Here is an 18,219-nt window from a genome sequence, read left to right as displayed (position 1 = left end):
CATTGGAAAAAAGCCTTTGTTCGATAATGTTTGCCTGTCATTGGGACAAGATTGATGAAATGCTATGTTTGGCCAGTGACCTCAGCCCAGACTCACAGATGGGTGTTGAGAGAAACTCTTGTCAAAACTGAGGATAGTTTCTCCCACACACTTCATTTTCTCCTTCCACAGCCCCCCTTCCATCTCTCGTTCTGTTTAGACATGTAGTGCGAATATATCGTAACAATCAGAGGATACCCACCAAACACACAGGCTTAGTGTGGCACAGGGCTCTTCGCATAATCATTTAGATATGTATGTGTTTGGTGTTTACATAGATAGGACCTGACACAGACAAAACAGGTTTGTCATGCGGGTTTAGGATTGACATCAGGGTTCAGTCCAATATCATTTAGCAGCTGTCAACAGAAACAAAAATCTATCAGGGAAATGAGATTAGGAGATTACAAGTATCCGACTGATTGCAGCGCTAACAAACAATGAGGTCATGATATATTGAGAGGTATTTTAAATGTAACCCTTATTTGATCTCCCTGTCTGGCTGCTGTCATTTGAAACAGGCCTTGAAGGTTATTTGGAAGTCACATTGGATCCATACTGAATTTCAGTCTCATGCTAGTGTTGCTTATAGTACTCTGTGCAGCGTTGCGTACACCCGTGAGCACAGTGACAGCTCTCAGCTTGTGTATGCTGATATAATAATGACAAGTGTTGCGTTCTGTTGGCGCCCACACTGGACTCGAGGCTCTGTGGTTTCCATTATGGCTCTATGGTTTCCATTAGCCCCAACTTCAACAGAAGGGTTGGCACGGAAACTGGCTTCAACCCTGGCTGAACTCTGACATACACCTTTGAAAGTCGTCTGTAAGGGCTAGCAACTTGAGGCGTGCAGACGCAGAAACTCCCACATTATCAGGCATGAACACACACAATCTCTTACATAATGGTAAAATATACATCAGGCTGAGTTTACGAAGAATCTATATATTATTGCACTGTAAAAGCAGAGTGCACTGTATACTATATGTGCACACAATTTTGTTAAGTTGCAATGACTACACATGGCATTGTTGATTCTCAACATTACAGGAGAAGCAATTTCACTTTTTGCCTCAAAATTCCCTGACAGATAATATAAAAAAGGGAAACCTAATCTATAAATGGAGACATTTGTACAATGATTCTTGCAGTAAATCCATCACTGACCTAAGGATTAGAGCAGTATTAAGTGAGTGACCTCTGTTGCTGATGTTTGAGCTATTTTGTGTTTGTTCATTTTGTATTCTGTGCATCCCCAATGACATCCTGGGATGTTCCCTGACTGCATGTTTTGTGTGCACGCTCTGTAATATCCCTTTGCATTTAATGTGATTGTGTGCCACACTTTTTTTTTTTAGTTTCTGGGTTGTCAGGTATTCCTGTATAAACTCTGTGTCCTTGAAGTGCTTCATTTTTGGTTTTCCTTTTGAGTTCTTAGTTATTTCCACAACTTAAGCTGTATTGTACAATTAGGTTGACCAGAGGGGAGGTATTTTGTTCATGAAGCAATTATAAATGGTTGAATTGTCTATGATATCCTTTTCCTATATCCTATTTAACTAGCCAATGATCTCAGTATTGAATTTGATGCCACTATTGGCACATGGAAAGCTCAGCAGAGCCAGGCCAACTTCCTAAATACAGAGACTCTAATTAGTGGCTTGATCATGGGAGGAAAAAACGTTTGATACATAGGGAAGAACGTTTTCCTTTTCCTATAATATCGCCGATTCAGCGTGAAAGACAGCACCACATTCGCTTCTGTGGGCATGTGTGCACACATGCGTTTACCTGTGTACATGAATTTACAGATTCAGGTTTGTGCTTTTGTGTGTGTGTGTATCTGACATTCATAACTGAATGTTGAGCCCACACAAGCCAAATAATATGCCTTATAAATCTGTATATTACTTATACCCTTGGAGAAGGGCATCTGGATGCTGAGAATAGGAAAACATGACTGATGTTTTTCATCTCATGAAATGAGAGACGTCTTATGCCAAATACTGCTGGCTGCCCACAGACTTCTCAGCTCATCAGCTTGTAAGACCACACGGCCCTTTGCTCAACTCTGGCCAACCATGCAATCACTGCTGCTCGTTAGATACTCTTAAAGGACAGAGGCGACATCTGTGAAGACCATTATGTCCTGCAACATCCACAAACTGCCATTCCCTCAATATGTCTGTCACATTACTTTGCCAAGTCCACTTCAGTTCAGCCCTACCCAGTCCATCTGGTACAGGATAGGAGAACGCACAGTGATCTGGACTATGGTTCTCATCTAACATGAATATCTCTGTTTCCTTTAAACCTGCCAAACTGAGTCAGATTTCAGTAATGTTCTATACAATTTTAGACGTCAACAGTGAAAGGCTAATGCGTTAGCCAGAGCTTCCTTCTTCTATATAACAGCATGATAATGGATTGAGGTAAACCTGTCATAACAAATTGAGTTTGATGATAAGAACTTGAACAGTGAACAAATACGACCACTGCCTTTTTTTAATTTTAGGAAAGAGTAACTTAATATCCATAGTGTTGAGTGCGAAGCTGTCCAGTACCCAGGCACTCAAAACTAAAGTGGTTCAATTGTCTCCTGGCACATCCTTGTAAGTAGTGGAGAAGGCCATTGTCATTACACAGATTGCCTTACAGGTCTCCATAGGGTAATTAGGGTGTCTGCCGAGTGTCCACACTAATCCATGTCAATATAAGGGCTGGATTCCACCAAGCATGTTTGGATTTCTCACTTAGGGGTTTTGGCAATAAGACTTGGTGACATTTAACTTAAAGTCCGGAAGGGTAGTTCGGCTTACCACAGTGCAAATGAAGCGTATACTGCGGAGTGTCTTAAATCCGCTAGATTAGTGTGATTAAATTGCCTATCATAACCATGATACCGATTGCAGTGCTATTGAATACTGATACTTAGTACTATTTAGTTGTATTTTCCAAGCGTTTTTAATAGCAACAACAATACTACTTTATTTGAATATAACAATGCTGCAGTGATATTAAAAGAGTAAGATAAAACCTACTGCGTGTATTGAGCAAAAAGAATATTTCTCTCAGCTCTGGGACACTAAAACTTGACATTTACAGAAGCACCACAAGTTTTATTGTTGAGACAGTGAAGATTTTAATAAGACTTGGACAGTGACCATCCAAACTCACTGTGTCTTATTAAAATCTTATTAAAATGACCCTCATAGTTGATATAACTGTGAAGCTAACCTTTCAACTCGATCATTCTGGCCCACAGTGCAGGCAGAGGACAACCAGGGACACGCAACTTCAACCCAAAAATCCTTCTAATCTAACCGCGTACTTCCTTCATGTTGTAATCAGCTCTGTGCACCCTCTGACAGCTCTCTCAGCTGTAATGCACTACCGAATCCCGCCAGGGACCCGTCAAATACTCTGAGGTCCTGTTTAGAGTTTGTGTCAACCACAGGCCTCCAAATCACTTTGAAAGTTTTAGTAATGTTCTGTATAAAAGCACAAGCATATTGATGTACATGTCTTTGTCAACATCCATTCAACTCACAAAGGGGTGGTTTGGCTGAAGGGGTAGTTTTTATATTGAGAACGGATGACAGTCCAACCACTGTGGGCTGTGTGATTACATCTTGGATTTTCTAAAGTGGTTCAGAGTTGAGTGTTTGATTGCACTTGTCGTGCAGAATTTAACCACTTTCATTACATGGGGGAAAATATTCACTTTTATGGTAAAAAAGATATAATTCAGTTACTTGTTTGCTTTGAAACAACATTTCTTGACATGTATATAGATTTTTTTTTTTCAGTCTATATTTAAGTTAGATTTTAGTGTGCTTTGGTTTGACTGATTATCTTTGGGAGACATGCCAGTGTCTGGAGTGATTTATGTTGCCCACTCAAGATGATTTCTTCCCCCCTTCCAGGCATATTGTGGTCTGTGGTCATATTACCCTCGAAAGTGTCTCCAACTTCCTCAAAGACTTCCTACACAAGGACAGGGATGATGTCAATGTAGAAATTGTTTTTCTCCATAAGTAAGTTAACTTCTTCCTCCTCACCACATGTAGGTTAGCACTGAACACAATGCTTGAAACAATGCACAGTCAACCTGTATACATCAGTAATCCATACATGCGCCAATTCCTCTCCTCTTTTCTCTGTGTGCTAGTATTTCCCCTAATCTTGAGCTGGAAGCCTTGTTCAAACGCCATTTTACTCAAGTGGAGTTCTACCAGGGATCTGTTCTCAACCCTCACGATCTGGCCCGAGTGAAGGTACAGTCGGTGAAGTTGGTGACAGGACTCTTGGAGAAATGAACACATAAAATTATAGATTAAGTTTGACAGATTGAAGAGCAAAATTCCATTTAGTAAACCAGTAATTTTGAGGTTTTCCATTTTATTACTTTTATTTTATTTTTTTCACTTTTAGTGGGTATAGAGAGTAGAGCAAAATAGTGCAGGATGACAGTACATGGATATCCATCTCAGCTTTTATTTTTATTTCTTGACAAAAATGGATAGAGACAGAAGAGAGAAAAAATGGAAAAGGCTGTGGCACATTCATGCATATTATGACTAAATGTACTGACACTGGCCACGGTTAAGTCCGCAAGTTTGTTTAATTTTATGAAAGAAGGACTTTGAATGAGTAATGTTAATATATCTCTTTCTTTGTCCCTTTACACACAGATCGAGTCAGCAGATGCCTGTTTAATCCTTGCCAACAAATACTGTGCAGATCCAGATGCTGAAGATGCCTCCAACATCATGAGGTACTGTATCATCTGGACTTTGAAATGAGTGACTAGATAAGGTGTTACATATTCAGTGTTCAATGTGTCTGCCTGTTTTTCCTCTAGGGTCATCTCAATCAAGAACTATCATCCCAAGATCAGAATAATCACACAGATGCTACAATATCATAACAAGGTAAAATACGCTTTGCTGTCCTGTGATATATAAGATTGCTTCACCTCATCTTGACTGTTCTCTATCCTCCCTCACAAGGCAGAAAGTTAAATGACAGGATAAACCACAACCCTGCCCGCATAACAGCTGGGCTGTGCATTTCAGTAGTTGGTTTCATCATTGGTTATTTAACAGCAACATGTGTCATACGAGTGTCCACTCACTCCATAGCCCACACTCTCCGTTGACTCATGAAGGATGGATATAACCTTCGTTTTTTTAAGTCAGAAAAAAAAAATAGATAATCACAATACAGGGGTTCCCTTCACTTATGTGCAGTAACTTTGTACATTTTTGAAAAATAACACCCTTCAAATATAGCATTTTTGTGTAATTGTTACAGTCATCGATGTTTGGACTGGAGCACCTTTTGACACTGAAAGCGACCTATGTTGGGTTTCTATGTAAACACTTGGCTGATAAAACGTAAATGCACTAGCAGTGGTAAATTAATGATTTATTGTATTATCAATTTCATTCAACAAATTCAAAATTACTAATAATTTAAAGGAAAAGCTCTATATGGGATACATACACTTCATTCATACACTTTGTTTGAAGGATTATGTCCTGGGCTTTTTCCACAGTTACCCCCTTGTTCATTCATTCACTCCTCCCTGTGTAATGGACACTCAATAGTTTTCTCAATAGTGAGCATCAAATTGAGATAACAGCCCAATGCCAATTTTTACCATCGATAAAATGCAACTCATTGCATTGTGGGATTGTTTGCATTGGGAATTTGAAGGCGCAATATTAGGGAATAAATAACCATTACCTTTACTAAGCCCCAACCCCAACCACAGAGGGGGGATTTAGGGAAAAATAATTTTAACAGGAGGGAAACACTACACACTGCTTTCCAGTCTTTGTGTTAAGCTAATCCGCTGCTTGCACAAGCTTGATATTTACTATCAATCTTCTCATTTAATGCTAACTCTCCGCTAAAAAAAAGGGTGTAATTCCTTAAATGTTGAACTATTCCTTTAAAAGCTATTATTGACGTAGGTTTCTGTGTCTTGTGACCTCCTCTGTCTGTATCGTGTGATGAAGGCCCATCTGCTGAACATTCCGAGCTGGAACTGGAAGGAGGGTGACGATGCTATCTGCCTGGCGGAGCTGAAGGCAGGCTTCATTGCCCAGAGCTGTCTGGCTCAGGGCCTGTCCACAATGCTAGCCAACCTATTCTCCATGAGGTCCTTCATTGAGGTAACACAGAGGACAAGATTAACTTGCCTTGTCTCAGTCACTCCTTCTGAACAGACTGAAGTAATATGGATGAATGAATCCCCACATTGCATTTTTGTAAATGAGATGATTTATTCTGAGATTGAAGGTGAGGTGAACATAAATTGATACAGTAAGTTCTTTGCTGACAGACGGACTAGATCCATCAGACACAGCACATTCCCGGGGAAATTTTGACGTCTTTGTCCAGAGAAAGACTTCTATTAGAGTGTTTTCAGTCCTGGCACATCATATTTTACTATGACATTTCATATGGAATCTGTTCAGTGTTTCTGTGGCTCAGAATTGAAGAGGTGCTTGCTTCTATCAAAGAACTGTTCTCATGTCATAAAGATGATGGATCAGCTTATAATGACCAGGCTGATGTTGTGCGGGGGAACATCTGCAGACCACATTGGACTGCTTGGATTGGAGGGGAAACAGTGTTGCTTTCTTCTTCCTTTTTTTAATCTTCACATGTGACATTTCCGTGCTTGTTTTTTGTCAGATTGAGGAGGACACATGGCAGAAGTATTACCTTGAAGGAGTGGCTAATGAGATGTACACAGAGTATTTGTCCAGTGCCTTTGTGGGCCTCTCCTTCCCCACTGTCTGTGAGTAAGTATCACTCTTTCCCCACTCAGCAAGCCCACTGTCAATGGTAGGTAGTTAACAATTTTGAAGTAAAGGGGAAAAAAAAGACAAAAGAGGGGCCGTGGGAATGTAAGAATGTGAATTTCAAAGGTGTTTGAACAGCAGTTATCTGCTCATATACTGCTCTCCTCTAATGAGTGCTCATTTTTTACAGGCTGTGCTATGTGAAGCTGAAGCTGTTGCTTATTGCCATCGAATACAAGTCTGAGCAGAGAGAGAGCAGGTTTGTTGAGTGGATCTTTCTTCCATTGTTATCAGGTACAACTGTGGTAACAGTGAACTACCGAGTGATTTACTTCTAATAAATATCAGATATTTTTTCCCCCAAATCCTCTTTGCAGCTTTGATCACAGCTAATATTTGTATAACATTTGATGAGATTGATTTGGTGAACAATTGAATGCTGTACCATACCAATATGAGTTACGTTTTAAAGTGTATACAAAGGTTATTTTTTCCCCCTAAAACATTAAATACACCATATGTTACATACAACAAATATAGAAAGCACACAGAATGCATATACCTCTGCCATGGCTACACAGTTGTCTTAAATTTCTGTTTTGATAATAGTAAATATTCAGGAATGTTTTTTTTTATTTCCTGCATTTTATCATGCTGGGATTTGAGCAGAAAATGAGCAGAAAATCCTTATCACTCATTCTTTGGCCTCTTGTTCTAATTTTCCACAAAATTTGATTTGAAAATTTGACTGATTGAATATAACATAACATTCAGTTGATTGTTTTTTTTGTTTATTTTGTCTCATTTCAGTTACACTGTGCTGAAACATTCACGCCTAAATAACCAATTTGCTGCACATTTGAGTTTCATGTCATGTGTTTCCTTAACTTAATTCTATTCTGTCCCTCTTCAGTCTGTATAATAACCACTAACTCTACATCAGTGTCAGTCTTATCACCAGTAACAACATGAAGTTCTATCTTTCAGTAATCTCAATTGCCAAATCCCACTCACCTTTTCCCTTTCACCTGTGTCAAATGTTTTTGTGTACTGACAAGGTCGCATAGCAAATGATGGCCATTTTGATATGATATGCTAATTTTTTCTTGAGGTCTTATTTCTTTTGAGCTTGTTAAGTTATTGAAAACAACTATACTTTAATACTATAATACATTATTACTTTTTCATAATGATTTTGATGATGCCACAAAAGGATCATTTTCCATTTGGCCATTTTCTTTTGAAAATGTACTGCCAAATTTTCAGTGCCAGTTTATTTGATTATGCCCTTGTTAAGATAAGCACAGTTAAAAATATATATTTTTTTAGTAAACAATCATTTTTAAGTGCAAGGACCTCAACATCGGGCAAGCATGACATACAGTGTGTGTACAGAGTTGTGCCACATGCTGCCATATAAGGCCTGCCTACGAAATTGGCCAAACAACATTAGTAACATCATATTCTCCTCTTCTTCTATGTTCATGATAACTGTTTGATTTGAGATTTTTTCTTGTTGTTTGCAGAAGCCGAAAGCGGTATGCCCTCTACCTTATCTTACTTCCAAAGTTCCACCCAATCTCCACCACTTTAAAGCTTCTGACTTTGGGAGTTTCCCTCAGGATATTTTTCCAAACACTATCGCACAGGCCTCTTTTTCGAACTCTTTTTTTATGGTGTCCCTTGTGCTTAATGCACTAACTTCTTTGCAGGCAGAGAGAGGATAGATAAATTGGACGTGTTTGTAGAAGTGCTGTTTCTTTGTCTTTGCTGTTGTCGGTGTACCAAGGCCAAACGCTCACCCTCTCCATATCTACCTCTTATTTGATCTTTTGATCATTTCAGTTTTGCCTTTACCAGTCCTTTGCTTAGTTTATTTCTCTCACTTTCAGTTCTTTTTCAGTGTCACTCAGTTGTTACCCTACTGTATGTTAGCTGAGCCAAGCTAATTATTCCACTCATGGTGTTTTCAAATCATTGCTAGAACAGTACTTCATGGTTCTTTGACTCAGGATCAGTGAGGAGTTTATATACGCATAACTTAGACCTCAGATGTGGTGTCGATGAGCACTGATAATCTGTTGTTCTACATTTTTGGATTTAATCTTGAAATAAACTGACTGATTATCTGCCATTGCTGTAGGCAGTAGCTGATATGATAGCATGTCTTTTTCTTCATGGTTTTAATACACCAGCAGCACCTTGCCAACCTTTGTTTTCTTTTCATCATTTCACACACTAGGAAAGGCATGGAGCTGTTGAATTTGGATAGCATTAAGTTTATCCAAACTGAAATTTAATAACCAATGTCTACAATGTTCACAAGTGCCCCACATTTCACTTTTGCATCCCATCACCCTCTCATGTTCTCAGTGCTAAATGTATATCCATCTGTGCATGTGTGTGTGTGTGTGTTTGTGTGATTACCTTGAGAGGGAGAGGTTGTAAACTGAAAGTGCGTGTGTGTGTGTGTGTGTGTGTGTGTGTGTGTGTGTGTGTGTGTGTGTGTGTGTGTGTGTCTCAGCCACTATGTACAGTCATGCTCGTGCGTCTCTCGAGTAGATGTTCTTAAGTGAGGTCACTTCCTGTCAGTTTGGTGTTTGAGAAACAATCCAACTGCACAGAAGTTACTGCAACCGTCTGCATCTACGTACCTGTCCCTATACCTGTACTGCAGTGGCTATGCCTTTCTGTTTGATTATTGTCCTCTTCATGCTGTTTGGTAACTGCATGCTATGACACTATCACATAAAGTGTTTGATGCTTGCCTTGTTGCTCACAATATGAGGTTTTGATGCTTTTTAAGTTTCTATTCACCAGTTTGCACCCGACTGAAGAAAAATGTCTTGGATAGATACACCTGTAAAATCTCAGATTTGGGCAACAATGTTTGTGGAACTGTCTTGATTTGATCTATTTCTTTCATTTGTTTTTGACTAAAGAGCATGCCAGGCGTGATGCCTGTTTACTTCTCTGGGGGCCATTCAATCTGAGTGAATGTTAGATGCTATTTTACTTCTTGCAGTGTGGAAAGAAAAATCTGATCTGCATGACTGGTGCAATTTGATCACATCCCGATATGTATATGGATTCAATTGCTCCCTTAATATTTTTGTTTATTTTCTCCAGTGTAATGTTTTCCAGAGCCCAGAGGAAAGATGTAGTGTGATAGATGTTTTCTTGGATGTACGACTTCACTTCTGCCTGAGTGTACACAGTTAACATACTCTTTCAAAATTAAACGTCACAAAAATTTGTGTCAATCTGGTGAGAAAGACGTCCTGTAGTTCTGTGATCCATATGATGAATATTATTGTCGCAAATCAACAAAAGTTTCAGTTTGAAATACAGAGAATTAGAAAAATAGGAATTAAAATTTCATCAGCTTTCATCTGGGCTCATATTTTAAAGGAGTGTGACCCTTAAAGATGTCTGGGTTCAATGTTTTTATTTCTTAGTTCACACTCACATCATTGATGATTGTTGCCCACAGGTAACCATTAATGACCAGGGTGTGTGTGCGTGTGTGTGAGTGTATATAATATGTGTGTGTAGTGTCTACTCTTTGTCTCAGTCTAATTAATGGGGAATGATACAGCCAGTCGCTTACAGTGCTTAGGGCATTAAACTGAGTCTCACTCATAATAAAATTTGTTTGAGTAATACATCCTGTGATATTTATTTTTTAGTGCAGCTGTTGTTCAGCAAGCAATAATACATTTAATTTTTTATTATATTTATTAAGTCAATATTGACCTTGCATGACATGCATTTTAATTATTTTCACACTATAATTCAATGGAGCAGAGTCACTGCTGATTTTTAAGGGACTCCAGCAATTGTATTTGTCCTGGAGGGTTCCCATCGACTATAGTAGAGTCACTGAGCAGAATGAGCCAAGTGTTGATGAGGAAAAGAGCTGTTCATTCCCTTGCATCCCACTGTCAAATACTAACCGAGATAATGACACTTACTGTACATTCTCTGTACTACAGCCATGTCTCAGTGGCCATCATAACATTTGTTTTTGACTAGATGACTGTATTTGAGTGCTGAGGCTAAAACCACTTCATGGCCATGATTTTAATTCTTTCTGCCTTTACTTGTGCCTCTCTGTCCCCCTTCTCACCCTGGGGCAATCCAATACCATTCTGTAAAGAAAAGAATTAAAATTCAGTCATACTGTTGTACATGCTGTCCATCCGTGTGAGTATCACATCAGCAAACTGCCCAAAGTTAAGAGGAGCAGGTGTGTTTATGATGACACATAGGACACAACACAACAGAGCAAACCAAGCACTCGATTAAGGGCTTCAACACGTGTGTGTACCATTCCTCTTGATTAGCAATGTTGTGTGCATGAACTGAGTGTTGTCCAGAAGTTAATGAGCATCATGTGTCTATTTCTCTGATTACTCAGCATCCTCATCAACCCGGGCAACCACGTCAAGATGCAGGAGGGAACACTGGGATTCTTTATCGCCAGTGATGCCAAAGAAGTGAAGAGGTAATCTGGCCATCCTGATCAACAAGCGGTCACGGGTTATGTAAAATGCACATGGATCATTGTAAGTGCTAAACATTGTTACTGTGTCACCTTTAGAGCTTTTTTCTACTGCAAAGCTTGTCATGATGACATCACAGACCCTAAGCGAATCAAGAAGTGTGGCTGCAAACGACGTGAGTAAAGCTGCGCCTTTATTTTGCCCCATCAACACCCTTCCGTCCCTGCCTCCCTCCTCCCCTTCCTGTCACTCCCACACCTACCTGTGGGTCTGTCTGTCTCATTATACTTAAGGCTTTACTAGTTTGTACACTAATGTTATACCTCTCATTGTGTCGTTGTTCTTCTGTACTGTGGCACTGTGTTTTTAAAGGTAATATACTGTTTGTTGTCACGCCATTATTCCCTTAGGAAAGTGTTTAATATGGGTCTTTTTTTAACTTTCATAACATCCATTATAGTATGATCATCAGTCAGTATCTGATTTGTTTTTTTCGCAGTTGAAATGTAGGTGTTGTCATCTATAAATGTGTTTTCTCTTTGGTTTAACCATTGGATCTCTACTTTATCTAAGCAAACGCAGACTGTATAGTATTGACTGGAAATTTACAGTCATAAAATTTAGTGGTACAGTAGATAGACAGATAATAGATAGACAATAATTGATAATAGATTTAGCTGATTGTAATAGTTGACAGCTATAAAGACTAACAAGAAATAATCTATTGTAAGATAAGGTCAGATACTGTAAATCCTGATATCTCATTGAAGTTTGGAACACTTTAAAACATTGTTTACAATAATGCATAGACAGAAACTCTGTACTACTACAGCATAAGACAGAATAGTGAGATTTTTAGTTTATAGTTTTTATGCACAAGGCCATGAGCTTATATTTAAAATATTAGTGGACAGGACTTACTGTTTTATATTGTTTTTACATATAAATGCTCTTGATGGGAGTATTTGAGAGTAATGAGCTCAGCCATGTGTTACCACGTTTCTTCAGGTCAAATGCTCCCATATTATGAATAGTCTAGCATAATCTAGACATAATGTGCTGTTAATTGTTAAATTCAAAACTGTTCACTATGGGCCAGTAAAATGCCCCATGAGCCGTTTTTTCCCTGTTTTTATGCAGGCATAACATCACCATTAAGGCAGGAACAGCACTTGAATGTAACCTGACCTATGTGCAGTAGTCACTTGTCAGGAAATGTTAGCTACTGGATAAGTAATTCAGGTGAATATCCCATATTTCCACAAAAGGTCACAGGCAATTACAGTAGCGGTGAAGTAGAGACAAAGCCTGGTTTTAAAAGAGATACCCACCATTTCCTTCTTTTGTCTGTGTCATCTCAATTATTCAGACATTTTTTGCTCTGCCAGCTCACTAGAATCAACAGGCTTTTCACACTCTAGTTTCATTTAGATAAACTGTTTACTTCTGTTTGCTTCCTTTATATTTTCATGTCTCAGACTCCGGTGATGGACGCAGCTTTATGTTTTATCCTATTACAGTAGTTTCCAACAAGAGAGTTGCATTTAGAAAGATGACAGTTCCATTACTGCAATGGAAGTCTGTCCTACAGTATGTTCTGTTCTATCATGTTTTGTTCTCTTTTGTTGTTTTTCCCATGTTTCTTTATGACCAGTGACACACTTTTGATGTATTTCCTCCCCTGCTGCCATTGGAAAACGCCACTTTATTTTAACTACTCACTGGTAGTGATTTATTGTGAGTAAAAAGAAAATGGGTGTCCTATTACCCAGGGTGCAGTGCAAGTGTTTTTTTTCCCCTCTTCAGCAAATAGTATACTGTATCTATGTTGCATGTACCAGTGTAGCTTCTGCATCCCTCTCCTTGCCTTTCATTTCTACACTGTGCTCAGACCAGACCAAAACCAAAACAGCAGAAATCCCACTCACACCAGCGTCAGTCCTCCTCCTCATTGGCCCAGTCAGCTTCTGCTCTGACTAGTTGGAAATAATTAAATAGACTGTGACTTAATTAAATGTGGCCGATGAGCTCTCAATTTTTCCTCACTATTTGATCATCAAACCAAACTCATATTTGGCATTTGAAAGCCAATCTGCCAAAAGTCTTATGTCATTAGCCATGATTACCCTCCTCATAGCGTCATGCTCCAAGAAAGTACAGAAGGAATGTCATAAAAATCTGAGATGTCATATAGTAATCATGGGTTTAGAAGAGCTAACACAAAGGGAAGAAAATGAACAAGAACCACTGAGATTTGAATTGATCTGCTTTCTGTCAAAGGAAGTTTTGTGTGTGGCTGTACTTTCAGAGAGCAGAAAATGTCCTTGTGGGAAGTTCTTCAAATCCTAACCAGCTAGGTTGCCAAAGCACAATCAAAGCAATCTGGCCTCCCCTTTGCCCCAATTCTCTGTGATCTCAGCCCCTCTCTAAACTCTGGGTCCTCGCCCAGCTGGGGCTGAGGTTTCAGAGATCATCAGTTCCTTTCAGAATTTAAATGTCACCGTACCAGTCTTGTGCATATCAAATCTGAGTATTCCCCCCACCCTTATTTTATTTTTTATTTGTTTATTTTTTTTAACTCACTGCACTGGGTGAAAAGCCCACTAGAAATACAGTGTATTAATTGTCATACCATTAGATTGCCACTAGATGGTGGTGCCCTGCCAGGGTCAATATGACTATTTAAATGGTGATGTCTGTAGAGGAAACTCAAATCCCCTGAAACCTGTTCAGCAACAATGCAAGGACTAAGTGTGTGTGTTTGTGTGCATCGGGAGAATAAAATTTAATCAAATCCTGGGTTTGACAAGTTACTCATCCTGAGTTTCTTTCATCATTTCGTAGTCCTTAATGTTTTATGTCTGCAGGATCTGGTATAGTTGGGGTTTAGTGAGAGCTGTGTCTTCCATTCCAAGGGAAAAGTATTTGTCTTCTGCTCTCTTTTATAACTCTGCTGAAATAATCAACTGCACAGTGTGTTTGTTGAGCTAACAGTATAATTTTTCCTTGCACTCTTGCTGAATAAGGAAGCTTTAGGGGGATTTATCAGAACGGTGCTTTCTTTGGGACATCCTTTGCATTCAACATAGCGCCCTGATAGCTTCTGTTTGAGTATGTTGTGCCTTGTTGAATTATAGGAGATGGTGACTGATCAAACCCATGCAGACAGTTTATCAGGGCAGCCGTCATGTTGAATCTTCAATTAGGAATGCCCTGAAATGAACACCTTATAATCCTAGGCCAGAATCTGGGTATTTGTGAAGTCAGAAGTCAAAGACATTGTCTGTGTGTGTGTGTGTGTGTCTGTATGTCTTTGTGTATGTTCTCCATCGCTGCCCTTCCATGTGTCAGTAATCCACACTGTAACATACATATACTGTGGTCCGAATGCCCAAGCAAAAACTCTGAAGTTAAAAAATGTCAGCATGAACTGAAAGCCTCGCTGCACTTGTCTGCCATGCCCTCAAAACTGTTTCATCACTGTGAACAGTTATATCTGTACCTCCTTTTGTTGCTGAGACCAAAATTACATTTTCTGCATGCTTATTACATGCTCATAAAGCACATGTGCATGTTACAGGATGTAACAGTCCCTGATGCCTTCATTCCATGGGTAATGATCTGTGTTTCCCATTCTTTCCTTGGCCAGAGGCAGAAACATATTACTTCATTCAGGACCTTATTTTCCAATGTGACTCAGAGTCAAAGATGCTAAAAGCATCTCTGTAAAGGTGCCAGACAATATTAGTCTGCTGTCTGTTTGCACCTTGGCAATGAGAGAATGGGGACCAGGGACTGTGACTGCCCAGAGTCACAGCAATCTAGAGGATGCTGCTCTGGGAACTTTCACTCCTACTTCCCTTGGGGTTTAGAGCTTCACACACACACGAGCATGCGCACACACACACACACGCACACACACACACACACACACACACACACACACACACACACACACACACACACAGACAGTAAGCAGATGCTTTACAGTGTTTTGGCTGCTGGCTGGCTTGTAGTTCAACAGTATGTGCTTTCACATCCAAACAAGGGAACCTAGTCTCCAAATTGCCAGTTTTATAAAGGGCAATAACTGAAAAGAAATATCAATGAAATAATTTGATACAACATCATCCTTGTAAATACAGTATATAGTAACAGTGATGATGCAGGCCCACTCTTTAGTAGTTGCAAACAAATGTTTTTGTGACCGGCAGTCCTTGAGCTCCCAGTGATTTAGATGTTACATGTGAGATTTGGCAAACAAACAGACAAACAATATAATACTCACTTCCCTAGTATAAATCAAAAGCTGAAATGTAATTGTGAAATGCATTCCCCCATTAATTTATTCCAATGAAGATGAATTTTGAAATGCCAGAGGACAGACTTTAATTAGTTGACTTATTGTCAAGTTTTAGTCGCTGGTATTATTGTGCTGGTGACAATAAAACAGCATGTTAGTACATGCAATGGCCCAAACAGTAACAGTTTAACCTCATTAATTAAAGATATATGGAGAATATAACTTGAAGATTGAAAATCAGCATTGCTTGTGCTTCTCAACCTTTAAATGTGATAATCCAATGTATTAAATGACTGAAACTTAAACAGCAGGCACACATACAAGTCTGCAGGTCAGAAAACTGACTGAGTTATACAACTTGAGCTTTTCTGAAGTTTGCTATGAGCATTAGCATTAGCATATGTTACTGGGTATACCATACAAAGTGAGGCTGTACTCCTGAGTGTAGCCTGCTGAAGTGAGCAATGATGCATTTTAACACTATGTGCTAGTTCTTCTTTCAAAAGACAAATAGTCTCACTTTAAATTGACACTAAGAACTTACAAATACACAACATATGAATTCTAGTCACACTGTTCATGCACATTCACACATTGGAGTGAAGCTTCCCTTGGGAAGTAGAGCAGTGAAACTGCAGGTCTGAATCTAGCATGAATTGGCCAGTCTAGCCTGTAGAATAGTGTGATGCCTTGGACAGAGCCGCTACAGCTGCATGATGGGATACAGGTACGTGATCCACTCCTTTAGCCAAATGGATAGAGGATGTACAAATGTATGAAACATTGTATGAGGTTTGCTGCTGAAAACATTGCTCATGCCTCTCTTCCCTGAATGCCTCCCTTCCTCTCCCCTTTCTCCCCACCCCTCTTTCCCACTGGTATAGTTTTGCCTTTTGACCTGTTACAGCCTTAGCACACAGCTTGACCTCTCGAGACTATGCCAACATGAATAAGAAATAATGCGCTGACATATTGTATGTCGTTCTATTATTAATATTATAACCTTGATAACATGTACAAATTTTAGTGAGGCTTTCTCCAATAAGAAAATTACAAAAAAGAAAATCATTTGACAGTTTGGTGAAATAAATTGAATTTTAGGTTTAAATAAATCTCTGCGCTTCCACCGTGTTAATTTAATTTGGGGCTCAAGTCTGTGGGAGCAGGTGGCTAAGGCTTGCACTTTCTGATGAAGTTACCTTCCGACTTCCCCTGGATGAATATTTCTCCTTTTGCCATTAACCTGCTGATTTTCCTCTCCTCTCATCCCAAAACATGACTGTAGCCAAGATGTCCGTCTACAAACGAATGAAACTGGCATGTTGTTTTGATTGCGGCCGTTCAGAGCAAGACTGCTCTTGCATGTCAGGCAGTGTACATAGTAACATGGACACCCTTCAGAGGGCCTACCCACTTTCCTCTGTCTCTGTTCATGATTGCGCAACCACTTTACGTGCCTGTAAGTTACACCGCTCAACACATGCTGTTACATGTCTGTGGTGTGTGCTCCATGTGTATTGTACCATACAGAGGTACCGTACGTGTACATGTGTATCTGTGATGTTGTCTACGTGGTGTGATCTGTCTACTGTGACTCCGTAGCTGTGGCTTATGTGGATTTATTTATTATAATTTTATTCATGAACAATTTTTATTCAGTAATTTCTTGTTTTTGTTTCTTTCATTGCTATCTATCTATCTATCTGTCTATCTATCTATCTATCTATCTATCTATCTATGAATTTTCATCCCTTCTCATTTTTATTTGACTCTTGGTTTTATTTCATGAGTGTAATATGTGTGGTTGGTAAGTGGTGGTGTGGCTCTGTGGTGCTGCTGTACTGTACAGTACTGTAGGTGTTAGACATGTGGCTACCGCATGCTACATAAGTCATGCAGTTGTGTAATAATATCACTTTTGGAGCGTTGGTGTTAATATGTTTTCATGTGTTCAAGGTAAGATGTCTGTGTATACAAAAATGGAATATATTATTTTATTCCAAAGGTTTTATACTGCAATTTAATATCATTTGTTAAATTATGTCTTATATTTTTACTTTCAAGGCACGTACGTACCTCAGATTGACACTGTTTTCAGTTTCTTTTCAGTTAAAGCAACTTTGTATTTGTGAAAGAGGACTTGCATTCCTCTCTCCTGGAGAGAGGACTGCAAGTCCTATTTCACTTTCTTTTTTTTTTACTTTTGCTTTAACCTTGCTGAGCAACTGTTTCACTGAAGATCGTTTGTTGAAGATAAAAGAAAATCACATCTGTAATGGTGTTTTGAAAATTTCTAATAGTCTTGCCAAGCTTTATATCTGAGGAGCAGAGCACGGATATTAAAACATGTTTTTATTGGGGACACTGGTTCAGGAAAGGAACTATTTAGGCAATCCTTAAAGAAGATTCGCAATTCGTCGAAATTGTCTCAAGAAGTGTATCTCTTGCAGTCTTTAACAGTTTATGACACATATGTACACAAGGAGAAGGGAGGTGGATTAGGAGGAAGGAGAACAAAAATTAGAGGAGAGGAGAAAAAACACAAAATGAGAAC

At 39.1% G+C, this 18,219-nt stretch overlaps 1 protein-coding gene across 3 annotated transcripts in view; it reads left to right on the top strand.

Annotated features, from left to right (window-relative positions):
- kcnma1a (potassium large conductance calcium-activated channel, subfamily M, alpha member 1a) overlaps positions 1-18,219 on the top strand; it is a 151,039-nt gene that overhangs the window by 84,420 nt on the left and 48,400 nt on the right. For all 3 annotated transcript variants that reach the window (XM_087179375.1, XM_087179376.1, XM_087179374.1), the window contains exons 10-18: positions 3,966-4,076; positions 4,211-4,316; positions 4,734-4,816; positions 4,904-4,973; positions 6,066-6,221; positions 6,748-6,857; positions 7,048-7,116; positions 11,278-11,364; positions 11,461-11,537. In XM_087179375.1, coding sequence (XP_087035501.1) covers positions 3,966-4,076; positions 4,211-4,316; positions 4,734-4,816; positions 4,904-4,973; positions 6,066-6,221; positions 6,748-6,857; positions 7,048-7,116; positions 11,278-11,364; positions 11,461-11,537 — 869 coding nt within the window. The remainder of the gene's footprint in view (positions 1-3,965; positions 4,077-4,210; positions 4,317-4,733; positions 4,817-4,903; positions 4,974-6,065; positions 6,222-6,747; positions 6,858-7,047; positions 7,117-11,277; positions 11,365-11,460; positions 11,538-18,219) is intronic.

This window comes from Seriola lalandi, unplaced genomic scaffold (assembly GCF_002814215.2).
Source record: "Seriola lalandi dorsalis isolate HSWRI2012SDOR001 ecotype SW California unplaced genomic scaffold, Sedor1 jcf7180002054832, whole genome shotgun sequence".
Taxonomy (NCBI): Eukaryota; Metazoa; Chordata; class Actinopteri; order Carangiformes; family Carangidae; genus Seriola; species Seriola lalandi.
Note: the sequence above shows the minus strand (reverse complement) of the source record. Positions and strands in the feature narration are given on the sequence as shown.